The sequence below is a fragment of the Suricata suricatta genome, chromosome 8, assembly GCF_006229205.1.
Source record: "Suricata suricatta isolate VVHF042 chromosome 8, meerkat_22Aug2017_6uvM2_HiC, whole genome shotgun sequence".
NCBI classification, from domain to species: Eukaryota; Metazoa; Chordata; class Mammalia; order Carnivora; family Herpestidae; genus Suricata; species Suricata suricatta.
This window is the reverse complement of record NC_043707.1, coordinates 38,036,892-38,051,707: the sequence shown is the minus strand read 5'-3', so window position 1 is coordinate 38,051,707 and position 14,816 is coordinate 38,036,892. Positions and strand designations below refer to the sequence as shown.

The window sequence follows — 14,816 nt, the reverse complement described above, 5'->3', positions numbered from 1 at the left end:
CCTAGGCCTCAGCATTGAGGTCGCCCTGACTGGTTAGAATGCAGAGTCCCGGGCTCCACCCCAGACCCTATACACTGGGGGACTCAGATGCACACCGTTTGCAAAGCCTGTTTTGCTTTGTTTTTTAAAGACCAATAATCTTGTCTAGGGACCCCAGAAACCCCAAGTCAGATTTTCAACAATTTCAACGACTGTGCAGCCTGAACCCAGAGAAAGGCCTTCCTGTGAAAGGAACAGTTGCCGAGGCCGATGAGGGCTCCTTGGTCGGAAGGTGGGGGCTGTTTATGACAGGATGGCGTGTGTAGCAGGTGGAGGGCGGAGGCGTACAAGGCCCTCACATTCTTGTGCCAGCCACCTGCCCCCAGAGGCGGCCACGGGCCCTGGCATCCCATCTCCATGAGCGATGCAGCACGGCACAGAAGGGTCCTGTTGAAAGTGGCTGATTGAAAGCTGCTCTGACCTGAGCCCAGAGGGCCAGGCACTGGCAGGCCGGTGCGGGGAAGTAGGCACCACCCACTCCGGTCCTCAAGGGGCCCGTATTTACTGGTGGCCGATGGCACCAGGCAGAGCCATGGGCCCTAGAGGTGGGCCTAGCGGGCCTCGGAGACCAGAGTGTTCCTCCACACAGGCCAAGCTTGGGTCAGGACACAGAGGTGAGGGCCCTTCCTATCACTTTCCCGCCAGGATCCTGGACTTCCGCCGGGTCCCGCCGGTGGCCGGCAGGATGGTCAACATGACCAAAGAAATCCGGGACGTCACAAGAGACAAGAAGCTGTGGAGAACCTTCTTCATCTCTCCAGGTAACCTGCCCTCGGGGGCCCCTGCCTTGCTGACTGCACACAGAACTGTAAGCTTGGTTACTTGTATGAAGGAGGAGGAGAAAAAGATAAAGACCTGTCTCGCAGGCCAGCCACCGCCTCCACGGGACCGCCTGTGGGCAGCCCTGTCCACATCGGCTGTGTCTACATCAGTGTTAAAAGGCTGCCAGAGATGGCCACGTCGTCGTCCCTGGGCGATCCCCTGGGCCAGGCACAGAGGTCCTGCCTATCATTCGTTTGTTTTAAAGGCAAAATGAGTTCATTTTTGAAAAATCTCCACCTCTCCAGAGAGTCTCCTCCAGGCAGTCCGGCCAGAGGAGACTCTCTTCTCTGAATGTTCCCCCAGATTGAGACGCCCCCCAGCAAGGCCTTCCTCCTCCCTCGGCTCAGCAGTGGGGTGAGTGGGGCAGCGGCCTCAAGGGCCACCACTGGGGCCTGTGCGTGGCATGTGCTAGAGACAGAGCTGTGCTGACGTTCATAAAACCCTTGGGGACTTCATGTCCCCAGTCTCAGATGCACACACAAACTCGTACCCTATCGGATCAACTGGCCCAGGAGCTTTTCATGTGGCATTCAGGGCTCCTCGCTCTGTCTGTGCAGCCCTGTGAGCACTTCCTTTGAGCCAGGCCCCGAGCTGAGCACCTCCTGCTTGCAGGGCCTGAGGGCAGGGACACCTTCTACCTCCTATTGAGTTCTGGAAGGTGCTGGGTATCCCGATGATGGCAGCGAAGTGGAGTGTGGTGACAAGAGACCCACCCCGAGACAGGGCCTCCTGGCTTTCCTCTGAGAAGCCTCGGCCATGCAGGCGGCCCGTCTCTTATCCAAGCGCGTGAAACCCACATGGGGCCAGTCATCGGCTGCATCCCTGGTGCACTGGGACAAGGCTCCACCTGCTTGTTCAGGGCGGAAGTTTCCTCCACTGCTCCGCAGATTTGCCAGGGCGCGACCTGTGACTCAATTAGGCTCCCTGTGAGTCACCCACTGCTCAGCACATACGCAGGGCTCCTGCTGTCAGAGCCCAAGAGTAAGAGGAAAGTAGGGCAGAAAGCCCCCAGAGGCGGGAGGGATGCGCCCCTACCCCTGGGCCGGCAGCATCTCACCTCATGACCAGAAGCCAAAGCGGTGGGGTCTTGGAGGGCTCCTGCGTCAGCCTGGTCTAAGGCTGCCCGCGGCTGCCACTTGGACGCCCCCAGTGACAGGGAGCTCATCGGCTCCTGTGTGCGTGCCCTGAGCTGCTGGAAAGGTCCTTCTTTTCCAAGGATGGACATCTGCCTCCCAACCTTGGGTTCTAGGGCTTTCTGCTGGAATCTCCCTCCCGCACCACCCGAGACAGTGAGCTCTTCGTCCACGTAGCCCGGCAGAGGCTCTGGGGTCTCTCGTCCTCCAGCCTGGGCATCCCCAGCACCTGCGCTGTCAGCCTCCCATGCTGCCCCACGTGGCGATGACCCCTCTGAGTCCAGGCTGGATATGCCCACACCACCCGGGCCATGCCCATGGGACCCGAGCCACGCCCGCAGGAATACCAGGCAGCCACTGCGCCTTGTCAGTGGTCTTTACAATTCTCATTGCAGCATTTCTAGCAGTGTCACTCTGTGTTCAAAAATTAAGATGAAACATGCCCGGCCCCACCGTGCCAATCACCCAGTCTGTCAATCGCCAGTGACCTTGCCCATTAGACGGATGCTCTATACCTCTGTCCTGGACGAGTTCTGAAGTCTTCATCCCAGAACCCACTGAAACACTGTCATAGTACTGGCAGAAGGGGCCAGAAATGCCTGTGGCTGCTGAGAGCACGTTGCAAGGGGGGCACTCAGACCCGATAATGTCCCCTCAGCCTGAAACAGGTTTGTCCCCACATGGGCAGCCTCAGCCCCTCAGACGGGGCTGCTGCTGCTGGCAGGGCCTGTGCCACCAGCTCTGTGTCCTCCACCTCTGTCATCACACAGCAGGGAATGTTCTAGGCAATTCTACTACACAAAAGGGAACGTGTGCATTATTGGGTACCTGTGGTTTGCCAGGCACTGCTATGCACCTGTTACAGGAGGCCATGTTTTATTCTTAGCCAGACTGTGGGGGGGGGATTGTTTCCTCACCCTGTCCCCATTTTAAGTGGTTCTGTTGAGGTATGATTGACGTCATGTGGACAGAATCCAAGTGCAAAGTTCAAGGAGTTCTCACAAGCAGAGAAACGATGAACTGGCCCTGTCCCACCTGGCCCCGTGCCCCTGACAGCGCTAAGTGCTTTCTGTGTCTGAAGGTTTCTGTGGTTTTTCCTACGGTTTTGCACAGTGGGGGTGGCTCACGGTGTGTGCTTTCGTCTGTCTTCTGTCACTCAATGGCACTGTTCTGAGGTCCACCCACATGGCTGCATGGTATCCACGTGTTGCTCTTTATGTCAGGGTCCTGTCCCTCTGGGGGGATGCGCCCCATGTCATCTACCAGGTCGTCTGGCAGTGGGCACCACCGAGAGCAGACTGAGTAACCTGCCAAAAATGAAGTGGAGGAACTGGAGTTTGAAATGTCGAGAAAGGAAAATGAAGCAAGAACTTTCTATACTTTGCTTTCTTGGTGCACAGCAGCCTTCCTGCAGGAACCCTGCTCCTGGGCCTCGACGTGCTCACCACAGCATGTGGCAGCTTTGCGTGGGCTCTCGTGGGGGCCGTGGGGCCAACAGCGTCCAGGATCCCAGCACAGAAGTCCCACCCGTGGTGGGGGAGGGGGTGTGGGTCCTTCCCATAAACAAAAGACAGAGTCGACTAGTCTAAGCAGATTCATCTTCTTTCAGGAGGACAGCTAAGTGCCCCCACCAAACAACAGTGCGGGGCAGGCTGGGTCAGATCCCGTTGTGCTGAGCCCCACAAAAGACTTTGTGCTTTTCAGTAAATCTCCATGGACACATCTCATACGTGCTGGAAGGTTCATACATCTGTGGGTTTCTACAAAGTGCACCCACTACATAAACACTTCCAGGACAGGACACAGACTGTGAGCGGCTCCGGGAGCCCCTCCTGCTCCCGCACCTTAAAGTGACTTGTTTCCCAGCTATGCGGGCCTGGGCCTGGCGGGGTGGACACAAGGCCTCTGCCCACACACTGCGGACACAACGTCCAGTTCAAACGCACACGGAGGGTGAGAGGGTTCCCAGAACTGCGCCCAGGCACCTTCAGGCCACTCCTGAGTGATGGTGGCATCCCAGCCCCACCTGAGAGCTGCCCACACCTCAGATCCGTCCAGATGGGATAAGGACGGTTAGTATCCTGATCTTTTGGGCCCTCTGTCCCGCCCTGCACACCCTGGGTCTCAGCACTCAAGCCTCGGGTAGAGGGGACTCATTGGTGCCGCAAGCTTCCCGGCTCGATGGAGACCAGGCTGGGGCCGCCTGTCTTCCCCCAGATCCCCGGAGTCGGCGGAAGTAGAGGGGATGGCCCCAGAGTGTCTGGGAAGCCAGCCCATCTTCCCCCAGGTCCCTAGTGTCAGGAAGGGGTTGGCCCCAGAGTGGCTGGGAAGCCAGCCCATCTTCCCCCAGGTCCCTAGTGTCAGGAAGGGGTTGGCCCCAGAGTGGCTGGGAAGCCAGTTCTCCTGGGTTGACTCTGGCCCCCACTTCCTCCTCACCACCTGCTGAGGTGTCATCACTGAGATGACAAAGGGCTCATGCCCCTTCCTCCCCCTCCCCGACCCCGTCCAAGTGCAGGGGTGACTAGCGACTGCTCCCCTGTCCTGGCCTCTGATGCGGCATTAGACATCTATCTTACCCGCATTCCCTGTTTAACACCCGGCCCCTGAGCAGGCACTGCTGAGGCCCTCATTCAGGTGGGGAAACTGAGGCACGAGGCAGAGAAGCACCACACTGATTTCACACCCCTGGGAAGCATTCCAGGCCTCACCCTCCTTTGGAAACCAGATTTGGATCTCTGATGAGGAAGATGCTGTGCACTCAAGAAACGCCTCTCTCTCTGAGCATGAAGCCATCTAAAGCCAGCTTGGGCTCTTAGATTAGCAAATCCCAGGCCTCCAACCAACAGGATCAGATAAAGGTTTTCCTCCTCAAAGTGGAGCTGCTGCCGTGGTGAAGGCTGCATTGTGTATGGGGTAGGCCGCAGACTGATCTTTCCCAGATTGTCCTCACAGCATTTACCAGCATCGGACCTGGGGTCATGAAGTCGGGGGAGGAAGAGAGAGGCAGGTGAATTAGGTGGAGACCTGCTGTGTGCGGCCAGCACGGAGACTATGGTTCGAAGGGCCCGTGATTCCATGGGCAGCGAGAGCCCGTGGCCCTGAGACCCCGGGGTCTCGTGACTGTCACGTGGCAAGGTGCACAGCAGCAGGAAAGCAGACCCCTCGTCTGGGGAACTGGCCATGTTCGCAGATGGGAGGAGGCTTGTGCTTGGTGCCTGTGGCTCTGTCCGCTGCACACCCAGGCTCCTGACCGTTTCTCCACCAAACAGACAAAGTTACTCAGCACAAGAGCCTATCAGTAAATACACACACAAGTGCCATCGCGCCCCTGCCCAGCGGCAGGTAACTGCCCAGGGTGGCGAGAAGTGTCCACCCTATAGATTACTTGTTTCATCAAGACATGATTCACGTACTGTGAAATCCATCATCATTTTTTGGCAACAAGCCGCCCAGGACATTTTACTCTGTTTCTATAAGTAATATGCCATGCACGTTGGTTAAACTGAATTCCATTGGCCCCATGCTATTGCTTCATGAAATTCCTCATTTTGAAGTGTGCCATTCGGTGGTTTTTAGTACATCTCTGACGGTCCCAGACGCCATCCTCGCCCCAGAAAGGAACCCATCCCTGTCGGCGGTCACCCGCAGCTCTTGCCTCCCCCAGCCCCCGAACCACCACTGTTTCTGGATGGATCTGTCTGTCCCAGACGTTTCACGTAAACAGGATCTGACAGCGCACGGGGCCCCGTGTCGGCTTCTGTCACCGCGCACGCATTCTCATGGCTCATCCGCGATGAAGTGTGCGCTGGTGCTTTGCTCCTTCCGCGGGTAAATGGTGCTCCACGTTGTGGGTGGACCACACTCTGTGCGTCTGCTCTCCACTGGACAGACAATCGGACTGTCCCCACTCTGCGGCCACTGTGACCAGAGCTACCGTGGCCCTCTGTGTGCGGCACCGTGTGGCCACGTGCCCACGTCTCTCGGGTGCAGACCGCTACCTTGTGTGGTCACTCTGGGCCTCAGTTTTTGAGAAGCCACCAAACGGGCTTCCACAGCAGCCACCCCAGCGTGCAGCCCGCCAGGTCCATCCTGCGTCCCGGCCTCTCCGTGCCCTCAGCCACACCTGTAACGGTCTGTTCTCTCCATTGAAACCAGCCTGGTGCGTAGGACGTGGTGCCTCACTGCGGATCCCCCTGCATTCCCACAAGGACCGCTGTTTTGCGTCCTCGTTAGCCATTTGTGTCTTTTCTTTGGAGAAGGATCTGTTGAACGCCTTTGCCGATTTGTCAGTTGGGTTATTTATCTTTTTATTTTTGAGCTGTCTGCCACATGTGTCACATGCTAGGTCCCTGTCAGATCTGTGGTTCACAGATACCCCCTCCTGCTGGGGGAGGCTGGCACCTTTATGCCTTTTTAAGCCTCTGAACATTGACTAGAATTCTGTAGAGGCTAGTCCGAGCTTCAACAGCTGTGTGGCCTCGGGCTGGTCAGCCCCCCTCTCTGTACCATGGGGTTGCAGCAACCTGTGACATCCAGTGTGAGGACTCTGGACGGACAGCGTGGACACGGGATGGCCGGGCGGATGAGCGGGGAGGGCAGATCTGGAGCGCATCATCCCCGCTCACCAGCATGTCCATCTGCCCCCAGCCAACAACATCTGCTTCTACGGCGAGTGCTCCTACTACTGCTCCACGGAGCACGCGCTGTGCGGGAAGCCGGACCAGATCGAGGGCTCGCTGGCGGCCTTCCTGCCGGACCTGTCTGTGGCCAAGAGGAAGACATGGCGGAACCCGTGGCGGCGCTCCTACCACAAGCGCAAGAAGGCGGAGTGAGTGCGGGAGGGGCCGACCCTGCCTCATCGTCACATCCTTTGCTCAGAGGGGCCTCAGGCCTGTCGAGGGCCACGGGGGTGTGAAAGAGGGGCGGGGAGAGACGCGCACCTAGCTCTGCCTGCCCCCAACTGGGCGAGACCACCCCCTTCGTGAACGAATAGCAGGAAGGGGCTTCCTGACTCTGAGAATCCGAGGTGTCCCCTGCAGTGGTGCCGGCCAGCCTGGAAACATAGGCTCTCGGTGCCTGAATCTGGGTTTCACTCCTGACCCTTCTAGAATGTCCCTCATACAAGAGACGGCCATGGAGGTGTTTCTGAGAGTGTGTCCAGGCCCTGTTTCCTACCAGCGATCCTCCAGAAACCTGGCATCTGGGGCTGCTGACAGCCTCCAGCCATGGCTAGCTCACCTCCCAGCCCCATACTCCTGTTAATGCAGCCTCGGCCAGCGGCACTGTGGTGACACCTCTCCACCCAGTTGTTGCTGCAGTAATCCTGCCGCGCTGAGCTGGGTCGGGCCTCCTCTGTGTGCTCACACTGGCTCCCCTGCAGGTGGGAAGTGGACCCCGACTACTGCGAGGAGGTGAAGCAGACACCCCCCTATGACAGCAGCCACCGTGTGCTGGACGTCATGGACATGACCATCTTTGACTTCCTCATGGGTATGTTGGCAGCCACGCCTGCACCCAGAGCCCCCTCCCTGCGTGTGACCAGCTGTGGCACAGCACCCTCTTGGCTCTTTGACTCCAGTGTCATACAGGGATGGGGTGGGAGGCAGCCCAGCCCCGAGTTTTCACCTTGCTTCTGCCCACAGGGAACATGGACCGCCATCACTATGAGACTTTTGAGAAGTTTGGGAATGAGACATTCATCATCCACTTAGACAATGGGAGAGGGTGAGTCATGCTCTCTTCCAGATCGGGGAGGAGACCCTTTGCCATGATGCCCATTCCCCGAGGCTGCTCCGTGTGCCCTGCAGGGCGTGGGCCCCTGACCTCTGGCTCCAGTCATGTTCCTCTTTCTGATCCTCGGGTTCACCCTATGCACGGGTCCCGTTACGTCCCGTGCTGCCCTGGGGAAACTGAGGCCCGGAGAGTGTGCTCGCCCAGAAGGACAGAGCTGTGAGGAGCCCTTCACCCTTACGTGGATGTCTGGGAGCAGCGGGCTGAGACAAATGGCCCTCCCTGCCCCACAGAGAGGGCCTGTGGCCACTGCTGGCCAGGGACACAGGACCTGCCAATCAGTAAAAGCTGCCGGTGCTGAGATGCCTCAGAGAAGTGAGCATTGGGCACCTGGGCAGCTACCATGTGGGGGCTGACCGCCTGCCACCTTCTCCATCTGCTGCCTAGCACCCTGCGTAAAGAGCCCTTGCCTGGAGCAGGGCCAGAACACTAGGCTGCTTTCCAGGACCTCCCTCATCCGAGGGCCTGTGTCTGGTGCCAGCGACAGCAGGTGCCAGGCCACATTGCCAGGGTGCTGGGGAGGCACTGCAGGGGGACACACTACCAGGGGCACTGAGGACATGCCACCCAGGGTCCAGGAGACCTCAGGGGCCAGGCCCTACTGCCCAGCCTCCACGGCCCTGGTGTTCCAGCAGGGCAGACATGAGGGCCCTGGGCACCCGGGGGTGCACTGGGCACACAGGTGGCACTCCACATACAGGTGGTTCACTCGGCACACAGGTGGTGCACACTCAGCACACAGGTGGTGCACACTCAGCACACAGATGGTACACACTCGGCACACAGGTGGTGCATACTCAGCACACAGGTGGTATACGCTCAGCATACAGGTGGGCACTTGGCACACAGGTGACACCCTCAACAAGTCTGCTCTTCTTTGGGTAGGTTTGGGAAATACTCCCACGATGAGCTATCCATTCTGGTGCCTTTACAGCAGTGCTGCAGGTAAGGCCCCCCTTTGCCCCTGAGGGAGCCCCGGCCCAGCCACAGATTAGGCAGAAAATCCCCAATCCCTGCAGCATGTAGGCCAGCACCCCAAAGCCCTTCCCAGTACACAGCTCACACCCACCGTGATGGCCCATCTTACAGATGAAGATGCCGGAGCCCGGACAGCGGGTCTGTCCCCCAGTGCTCTCTGCCACCCTCCTCAGGGCTCCCCACCTGATCCTCCTGCCTGGACAGTGGTCTGTGAGGCGGACAGTGTCCGCCCTGCTCAGACAGGTGTGTTCGGCTGAGCACAGTCTCCTGGAGCGTCGGGCTGCCCCTCCCTGCCCTGCGGGCCCCTCACTGTGGTGCCTCTGACATGCAGGGACCTAGCTAGGCGGGCCGGGGACCCACTCAGGGCCTCCTGACTTGGGACTGATGCTGTTGCTCAGTCTGCCCCCGCCCTCCCAAGCCCAGTCCTCAGAGTGTCCCAGCTAGGGCCTGACCTCTCCCTCCGCTGCAGGATCAGGAAGTCCACCTACTTGCGGCTGCAGCTCCTGGCCAAGGAGGAGTACAAGCTGAGCCTACTGATGGCAGAGTCCCTTCGTGAGGACCGCGTGGCCCCCGTCCTGTACCAGCCACACCTGGAGGCCCTGGACCGACGGCTGCGCATTGTGCTGCAGGCCGTCAGGGACTGCGTGGAGAAGGATGGGCTGCACAGCGTGGTGGAAGATGACCTGGGGCCCGAGCACAGAGTACCCCCCGGCAGGTAGTGACCAAGAGCCGCCAGCCTGCCACAGAGGAGGGACACATGCGTCCATGCTGTGAATTCAGTGACTTTAGGAATAGACAGGCCACTCCCAGAGTCCGGGAACTGCTGGAACGTGAGGTCCTTCGGCGGCGGGTCCGAGAGGACACAGTGTATTTGTTCCCAAGACCGGAGAAGGTTGGGGAGGGGGCACTCTGTGCTGGTGGACAGAGGCGGCCTGGCGGCGGGGGCGACCCCCCCCTTTTTGTATGGAAAGGAAGCCTTTACTTACAATTTTGTATTTATACATGGTGTATATGTATATAAATAGAGAGCAACAGCTATACATACAGACTCCACCCACCTACCACATGCACATGAGAGGGCCGAGCCCACTGGGGCTGAACTCTCCCACCAAGTTCACTCACACTCTGGACGTAACTTGAAATAAACTCCCTTCTCTCGTCCCTCCTGGGGGCCCTGTAGCCAAGGCTGAGTACCCTGTCTCAGTATCCAGGAGGCTCCCAATGGAACCATGGGCTGGTCGACAGAATCCTGGTCTCAGAGTGACGTAAATGACCATGTCTTCCATTTCTCAGAGCCGTTCGGCAGCACCGGGCTCTCCCCAGCTGCTGAGAGTGCTGCCCGGCTCCTGACTTTGCTCTGACGGTCAGTGTAAATATGTCATGTGGGCTCCTCCATGGGCCTCGGCAACAGGCTTAATTTTGCAGCATTTTTATGGAATAGATTGCAATGTGGTAAAAGTGCAATAAAAATACAGCAAATGTGCACAAGGGTCCAGGTCGCTCACACCCTGAGCTCAGCTGTCTGCCCCCCGCCATCCACAGAAGTAAGTCCTGGAACTGGGCGCCCGGGGTGGCCAGGCACATAGTTGGAAGGGAAGCCTGAGGGCAAGCAGGAGGCGTGGGCGTGGGGGCATGTGGCAGGCACTGACAAAGCTGAAAGGGGGTCCCTGAAGACACGGGCCGGTCCCAGAGGGAGGCACTGGCACCTGTGGGAACCCTCATGTTTGCCCAGCCCTGCTAGCTGCAGGGCCTGAACCCTCCCCTGGGAGCCCTGCCTGGAGGCCCCCAGGACCTTGTCCCGTGCGCGGCGCCATGGGGGCACAGGGCCCAATGCCAGGCCAACCCCTTGGCTTCCAAGGAGAGCACGCCGCCGCAGACCCACCTGAACCCTGGAGCATGAGAATACCCGGGAGCAGAGGGCACTGGACCTCAGAGCCCCTGGTGCTCCTGGGCCCCACCTCTTAGTATGCCCCCAGCCCCACTGCTACCGCAGGACCAAGCTTTCCATGTGCTGGGCACCTTGCAAAGCAGCCCACATTGGTTCTCACAGGTCTCTAAAGCAACACCACAGGGACAATTTTCACTTTTCCTTGTTCCACATGGGGAAACTGAGGCTCAGTGGGGGTCTGACCTTGGCCCAAAAGTCAGTTTTGGGTCGCAGAATGGCCAGCTGTTCCCTCCAGGGCAGGAGGGTCCCTCCACACCCCCAGCCCCTCCTGGAGCGCGCTCAGTGTGGAAGGCCTCCTCACAGCCAAACTACAAGAGAGCCTTCGGCTGCAAAGGAATAAGTGGGGGACGTGGTAAAGGGGCCCCTGGAGGCGCTTCGCACAGGCTTCCAGCCTAGTGCTCACTCAGCGGCCAGTGCTCACCCAGGGGCCAGCGCCCACCTACCTCTGGTCCTGCCCGCCCCCTTCTCCAGTCTCCCACTTCTGTCTCTGTCCCTGCTGGGTGGCAGAAGGGAGTGCCCAGGAGGAGGGCCTGGTGTGGTTCCACGAGAGGGAGCAGTGAGCTCTGTGGCCTGGGCGGTGGCCGGGAGGGTGTGTCCCCTTCCTCTCGCAGCCCTTCCCCGAGGGAACAGAGCGCTGGTGTCATGGCCTCTGACTCAGGGCCAGTCGATGCTACGCGCTGCTCCAGGCCTCCGTCTGACCACCGTCTGTCCAGACTTTGCTGGGTGGCTGCTGGAGGAGCCGCTGGCAGCCCAGTGGACATCGCCAGACGTGAACAGCTCATATAGCACAGACTAGGCCACTGCACACGACAGGGACGGGAAAGGGACAGAGGCAACACAGACCCTGGACAGGCCACGTGCGAAGACGTGTGTCCCCCGTTCCTGGGTTGAGGCCTGGCCCCCACCTGACCTCCACCTGACCCCCCCCGACCCTCAATGTGAGAGCACTTGACCCCCAGTGTGAGAGCATCTGACCTCCAGTGTACTGACCCCCAGTGTGAGAGCACCTGACCCCCTGGTGTGAGAGCACCTGACCCCCCGGTGTGAGAGATTCTGACCCCCAGTGTGACAGCATCTGGAGACAGACCTTTACGGGGGCAATTACAGTTGAGTGAGGTCTAGAGCTGGGGCAGCAATCCACTGGGAGTGGCCTCCTGTAAGAGGACATGCAGAGGATGGGCCATGTGGGGACAGGCACGAGACAGCCTCCCGCAAGCCAACAGGACACCTCGTCAGGCCGCACCTGCTCTGGGAGCCCGTGTGTGAGCTGCCCCGCATGGGGGGCCCCCATACGGGACTGCACTTCTGGTCCTTTTTCTTGGGTCCCCACGCAGAACCCCCCATCTCTGGGAGTTTCCGCAGCACAGACAGAAGGAGAGAAGTGGCCAGGAAGAGCAGTGTTAGTGAGCGTGGCTGTCGCTGGGACCTGGGCCAGAGGGGGACACACGCTGCGCCTGGAGGTTCCCTGTGTCTGTGTGAATGTCCCTTGCCGACGGGAAGTTCCACTCCACTTCAGAGCATCTCCTATGTCTGCTGTTTCTCAAAATAACCACCTCAAAATGACCCTTATGCCAGAGAGGCACATTCTGGGGTGCGCTAACCCGCCTCCCTTTGGAAGCAAGGCAGCACCCCAAGGACCAGAATGTGCAGGCACATCAGTGAAAGCCCAGCGCAGGCTGGCTGGCAGTGCAGCAAAGACAGGCTCTGTCTGCACAGCCACTGTGGACACAAGGGACGTCCGTGTGCAGCCAGTCTCAGCTCAGCACACAGTGTGACACGCTGGGGATTCCCAGCCGAGGAGCAGGAGGCCAATGGGCCAGGCACTACTGAGGAGGCATGGGGCCAGGGAGAGGCACCTCCTGGAGGCAGAGGATAAGGCCCGATCAGACATCTTGGGTGCAGTTCTCACTAAAGTGCCTGGAAGGACTCTTGCTAACATGGCCAATGGCTGAGGGCAATTGGGAAGAGGGCAGGCCAGGCAGCAAGGAGACTCCCATGGTCCCTGGCACAGAGGGAGACATTTTCTAAAGGCTCGACCACTGGGATATGACGGGTGGTGATGCCGGGAGCCACGGGGCAGTGAGCGAGGCCAACGGCCCAGCAAGCCCACCGCCGGCCCAGGGGCCCACTGGCCCTGCATGAGGGCACAGGAGGGCGTGCCAGAGGATGCCATGCCAGACCAGGAAGAAGGTCAAGAAGGGGGACACAGGAACAGGGAGGGACCCTGGCCCGCAATGGAGAGGCGTCCATGCCACCTTGGGCCAGTGGGCAGAATGGGGCAGGAGGGGGGCATCCGGGAAGACATGGGACAGAGTGGAGCCAGCTCTTTGTGCAGAAGAGGTGATGGCCCATCCTGGCCTAGCCGGTGATAAGCACCTGCCTGGTCCCCTGGCAGACAAGAAATGCCATTCTGTCCAGAGGGTCATCTCCTCAGGAGCAGACGTGCAATTACAGGAACTCATGACTGAGCTCTGAACGGTATTTTACAGACATAATCAACATCATTCTCCCAAGGAAAGCAAAGGTGGTGTAACTGCATTGGGACGGAGCCACAGAGGATGTGGGCTGAGAGCTGAGCCCTCTCCTGCAGGGCAGAGAGTCGACAGGTGTGACGTTTACCATATGCCTGTCACTTAGGAACACGGAGGTAACACAAACCCGGGAGCGAGTTCATGCAGGGGCGCGGTTTCTCAGGGACGCAAGGTGGGGGCAGGAGGAAGGAGCAGGGTCTGCTGTTCTACACGACCCGATCTTGGGGTTACTTCAGGCTGTGTAAGGTATGGTCACCAGCAACCTCGGCACAAGTTCAGAATGTGGGTGAAGGTGCGGGTGAACAGGTGGGGTCAGAGGCTGGGCTTCAGGCCTGGCCCTGCCGTGGGATCAGCACCACGGAGAGAAATCCCCGCCCAACTGTGCCATTTCACAGCTGTCACAACTGAGGCCCCGTCCACAGACATGACTTTCCTGAATCCAACACAGTGAGCGAGAGGCATAGGGGCCTGGATGTGCCTGACCCTTAGGCACAGGAGACCCTCGTTCTGTCTTCAAAATCAGACCAAGCACTTCCCCCACTCGCCCTCAGCTGCTGAGAGGGAACACAGACCCTGAAACCCCGTGGGGCCAAGAGAGGTGGGGGCACAGGGAGCCGGTCTGAACAAAAGGAGGGAAGAGGGTCTTCCCTGAAATTCTTGAGGGCGTCGCCCAGCCCGACTGATCCACAGAATTGACAGAGCTTCTAAGAGGGGCCTCAGAGAAAGTGCAGGCGAGAACTCAAACATGATTTAAACAAAACCAAAAAACTGGGGGGGAAATCAAAACAAGTGCCCCTCCAGTGGGCCTGGGGGCTCACTCTGGAGAATCGAGGGGCAGGGAGGAGGGAAGGCGGCACCCAGTCAGGGACCACAGGCTCTGGGCGTAGACCACTCCCCAAATTAAAGTAAGAAAATAAACAAACCAATATGTGAAGAGGGACCTGCAACCCAGCCCCTGTGGGTCACAGGGGACAATGTGGCCGCAATGGGAGGTCTTAGAGCAGGGAGTGGACACACCCTTGTTTCCAGCCACCACACCGAAGTCTGAGATGCACAAAGATGCCCCCACGGCCCAGAGAAGGATGACACAGGACCCTCATGGACTGCAGGCCCTCCTGCCGTGTACCTGCCACCTGGGAGCAAGCTGAATGCACGACGCCTGGGGCCGGTGCCCCGAGGGCAAAGCCACCAGGCCAGAACCATCCACACCCCACCGATACAGGGTGACATGGCACCCAGCTCCCGGGGGGCCCGGCTACCCGAGGGGTGGCTCACCTGCTCCCACAGACCCATCTTCCCCTGTCCCTCCCATGTCCTGGCTGGTCTCCTAGGGAAACTGCTCCCCACATCCCGCACCCCACCCAGAGGGAGCCTCCCAGAAGAGGTGAGCAGAGAAGGTTTCGAGCAGCCTCCCCTGGGTGTGGACTGCAGTCAGTGGTGAAGAAGGCCAGGCCTCGAACCTCTGTCTGGAGGCGGAACCCAAAGTCTCATGTGGGGAGGAGGCCCCGCACACGCCCAGGGCTCTCCTCACTCTGCTCAGAGCTGTCGTGGGAAGGTAGCAGTTCAGAGCTGGCT

At 59.4% G+C, this 14,816-nt stretch overlaps 1 protein-coding gene across 1 annotated transcript in view; it reads left to right on the top strand.

The window, feature by feature from the left end:
• Positions 1-10,245, top strand: part of FAM20C (FAM20C golgi associated secretory pathway kinase) — a 63,313-nt gene extending 53,068 nt beyond the window's left edge. Inside the window, exons 8-13 of the mRNA XM_029945771.1 lie at positions 685-800; positions 6,642-6,822; positions 7,375-7,484; positions 7,637-7,718; positions 8,670-8,729; positions 9,232-10,245. Coding sequence (XP_029801631.1) covers positions 685-800; positions 6,642-6,822; positions 7,375-7,484; positions 7,637-7,718; positions 8,670-8,729; positions 9,232-9,481 — 799 coding nt within the window. The 3' untranslated portion in view covers positions 9,482-10,245. The remainder of the gene's footprint in view (positions 1-684; positions 801-6,641; positions 6,823-7,374; positions 7,485-7,636; positions 7,719-8,669; positions 8,730-9,231) is intronic.
• The last annotated feature ends 4,571 nt before the right edge of the window (positions 10,246-14,816 follow it).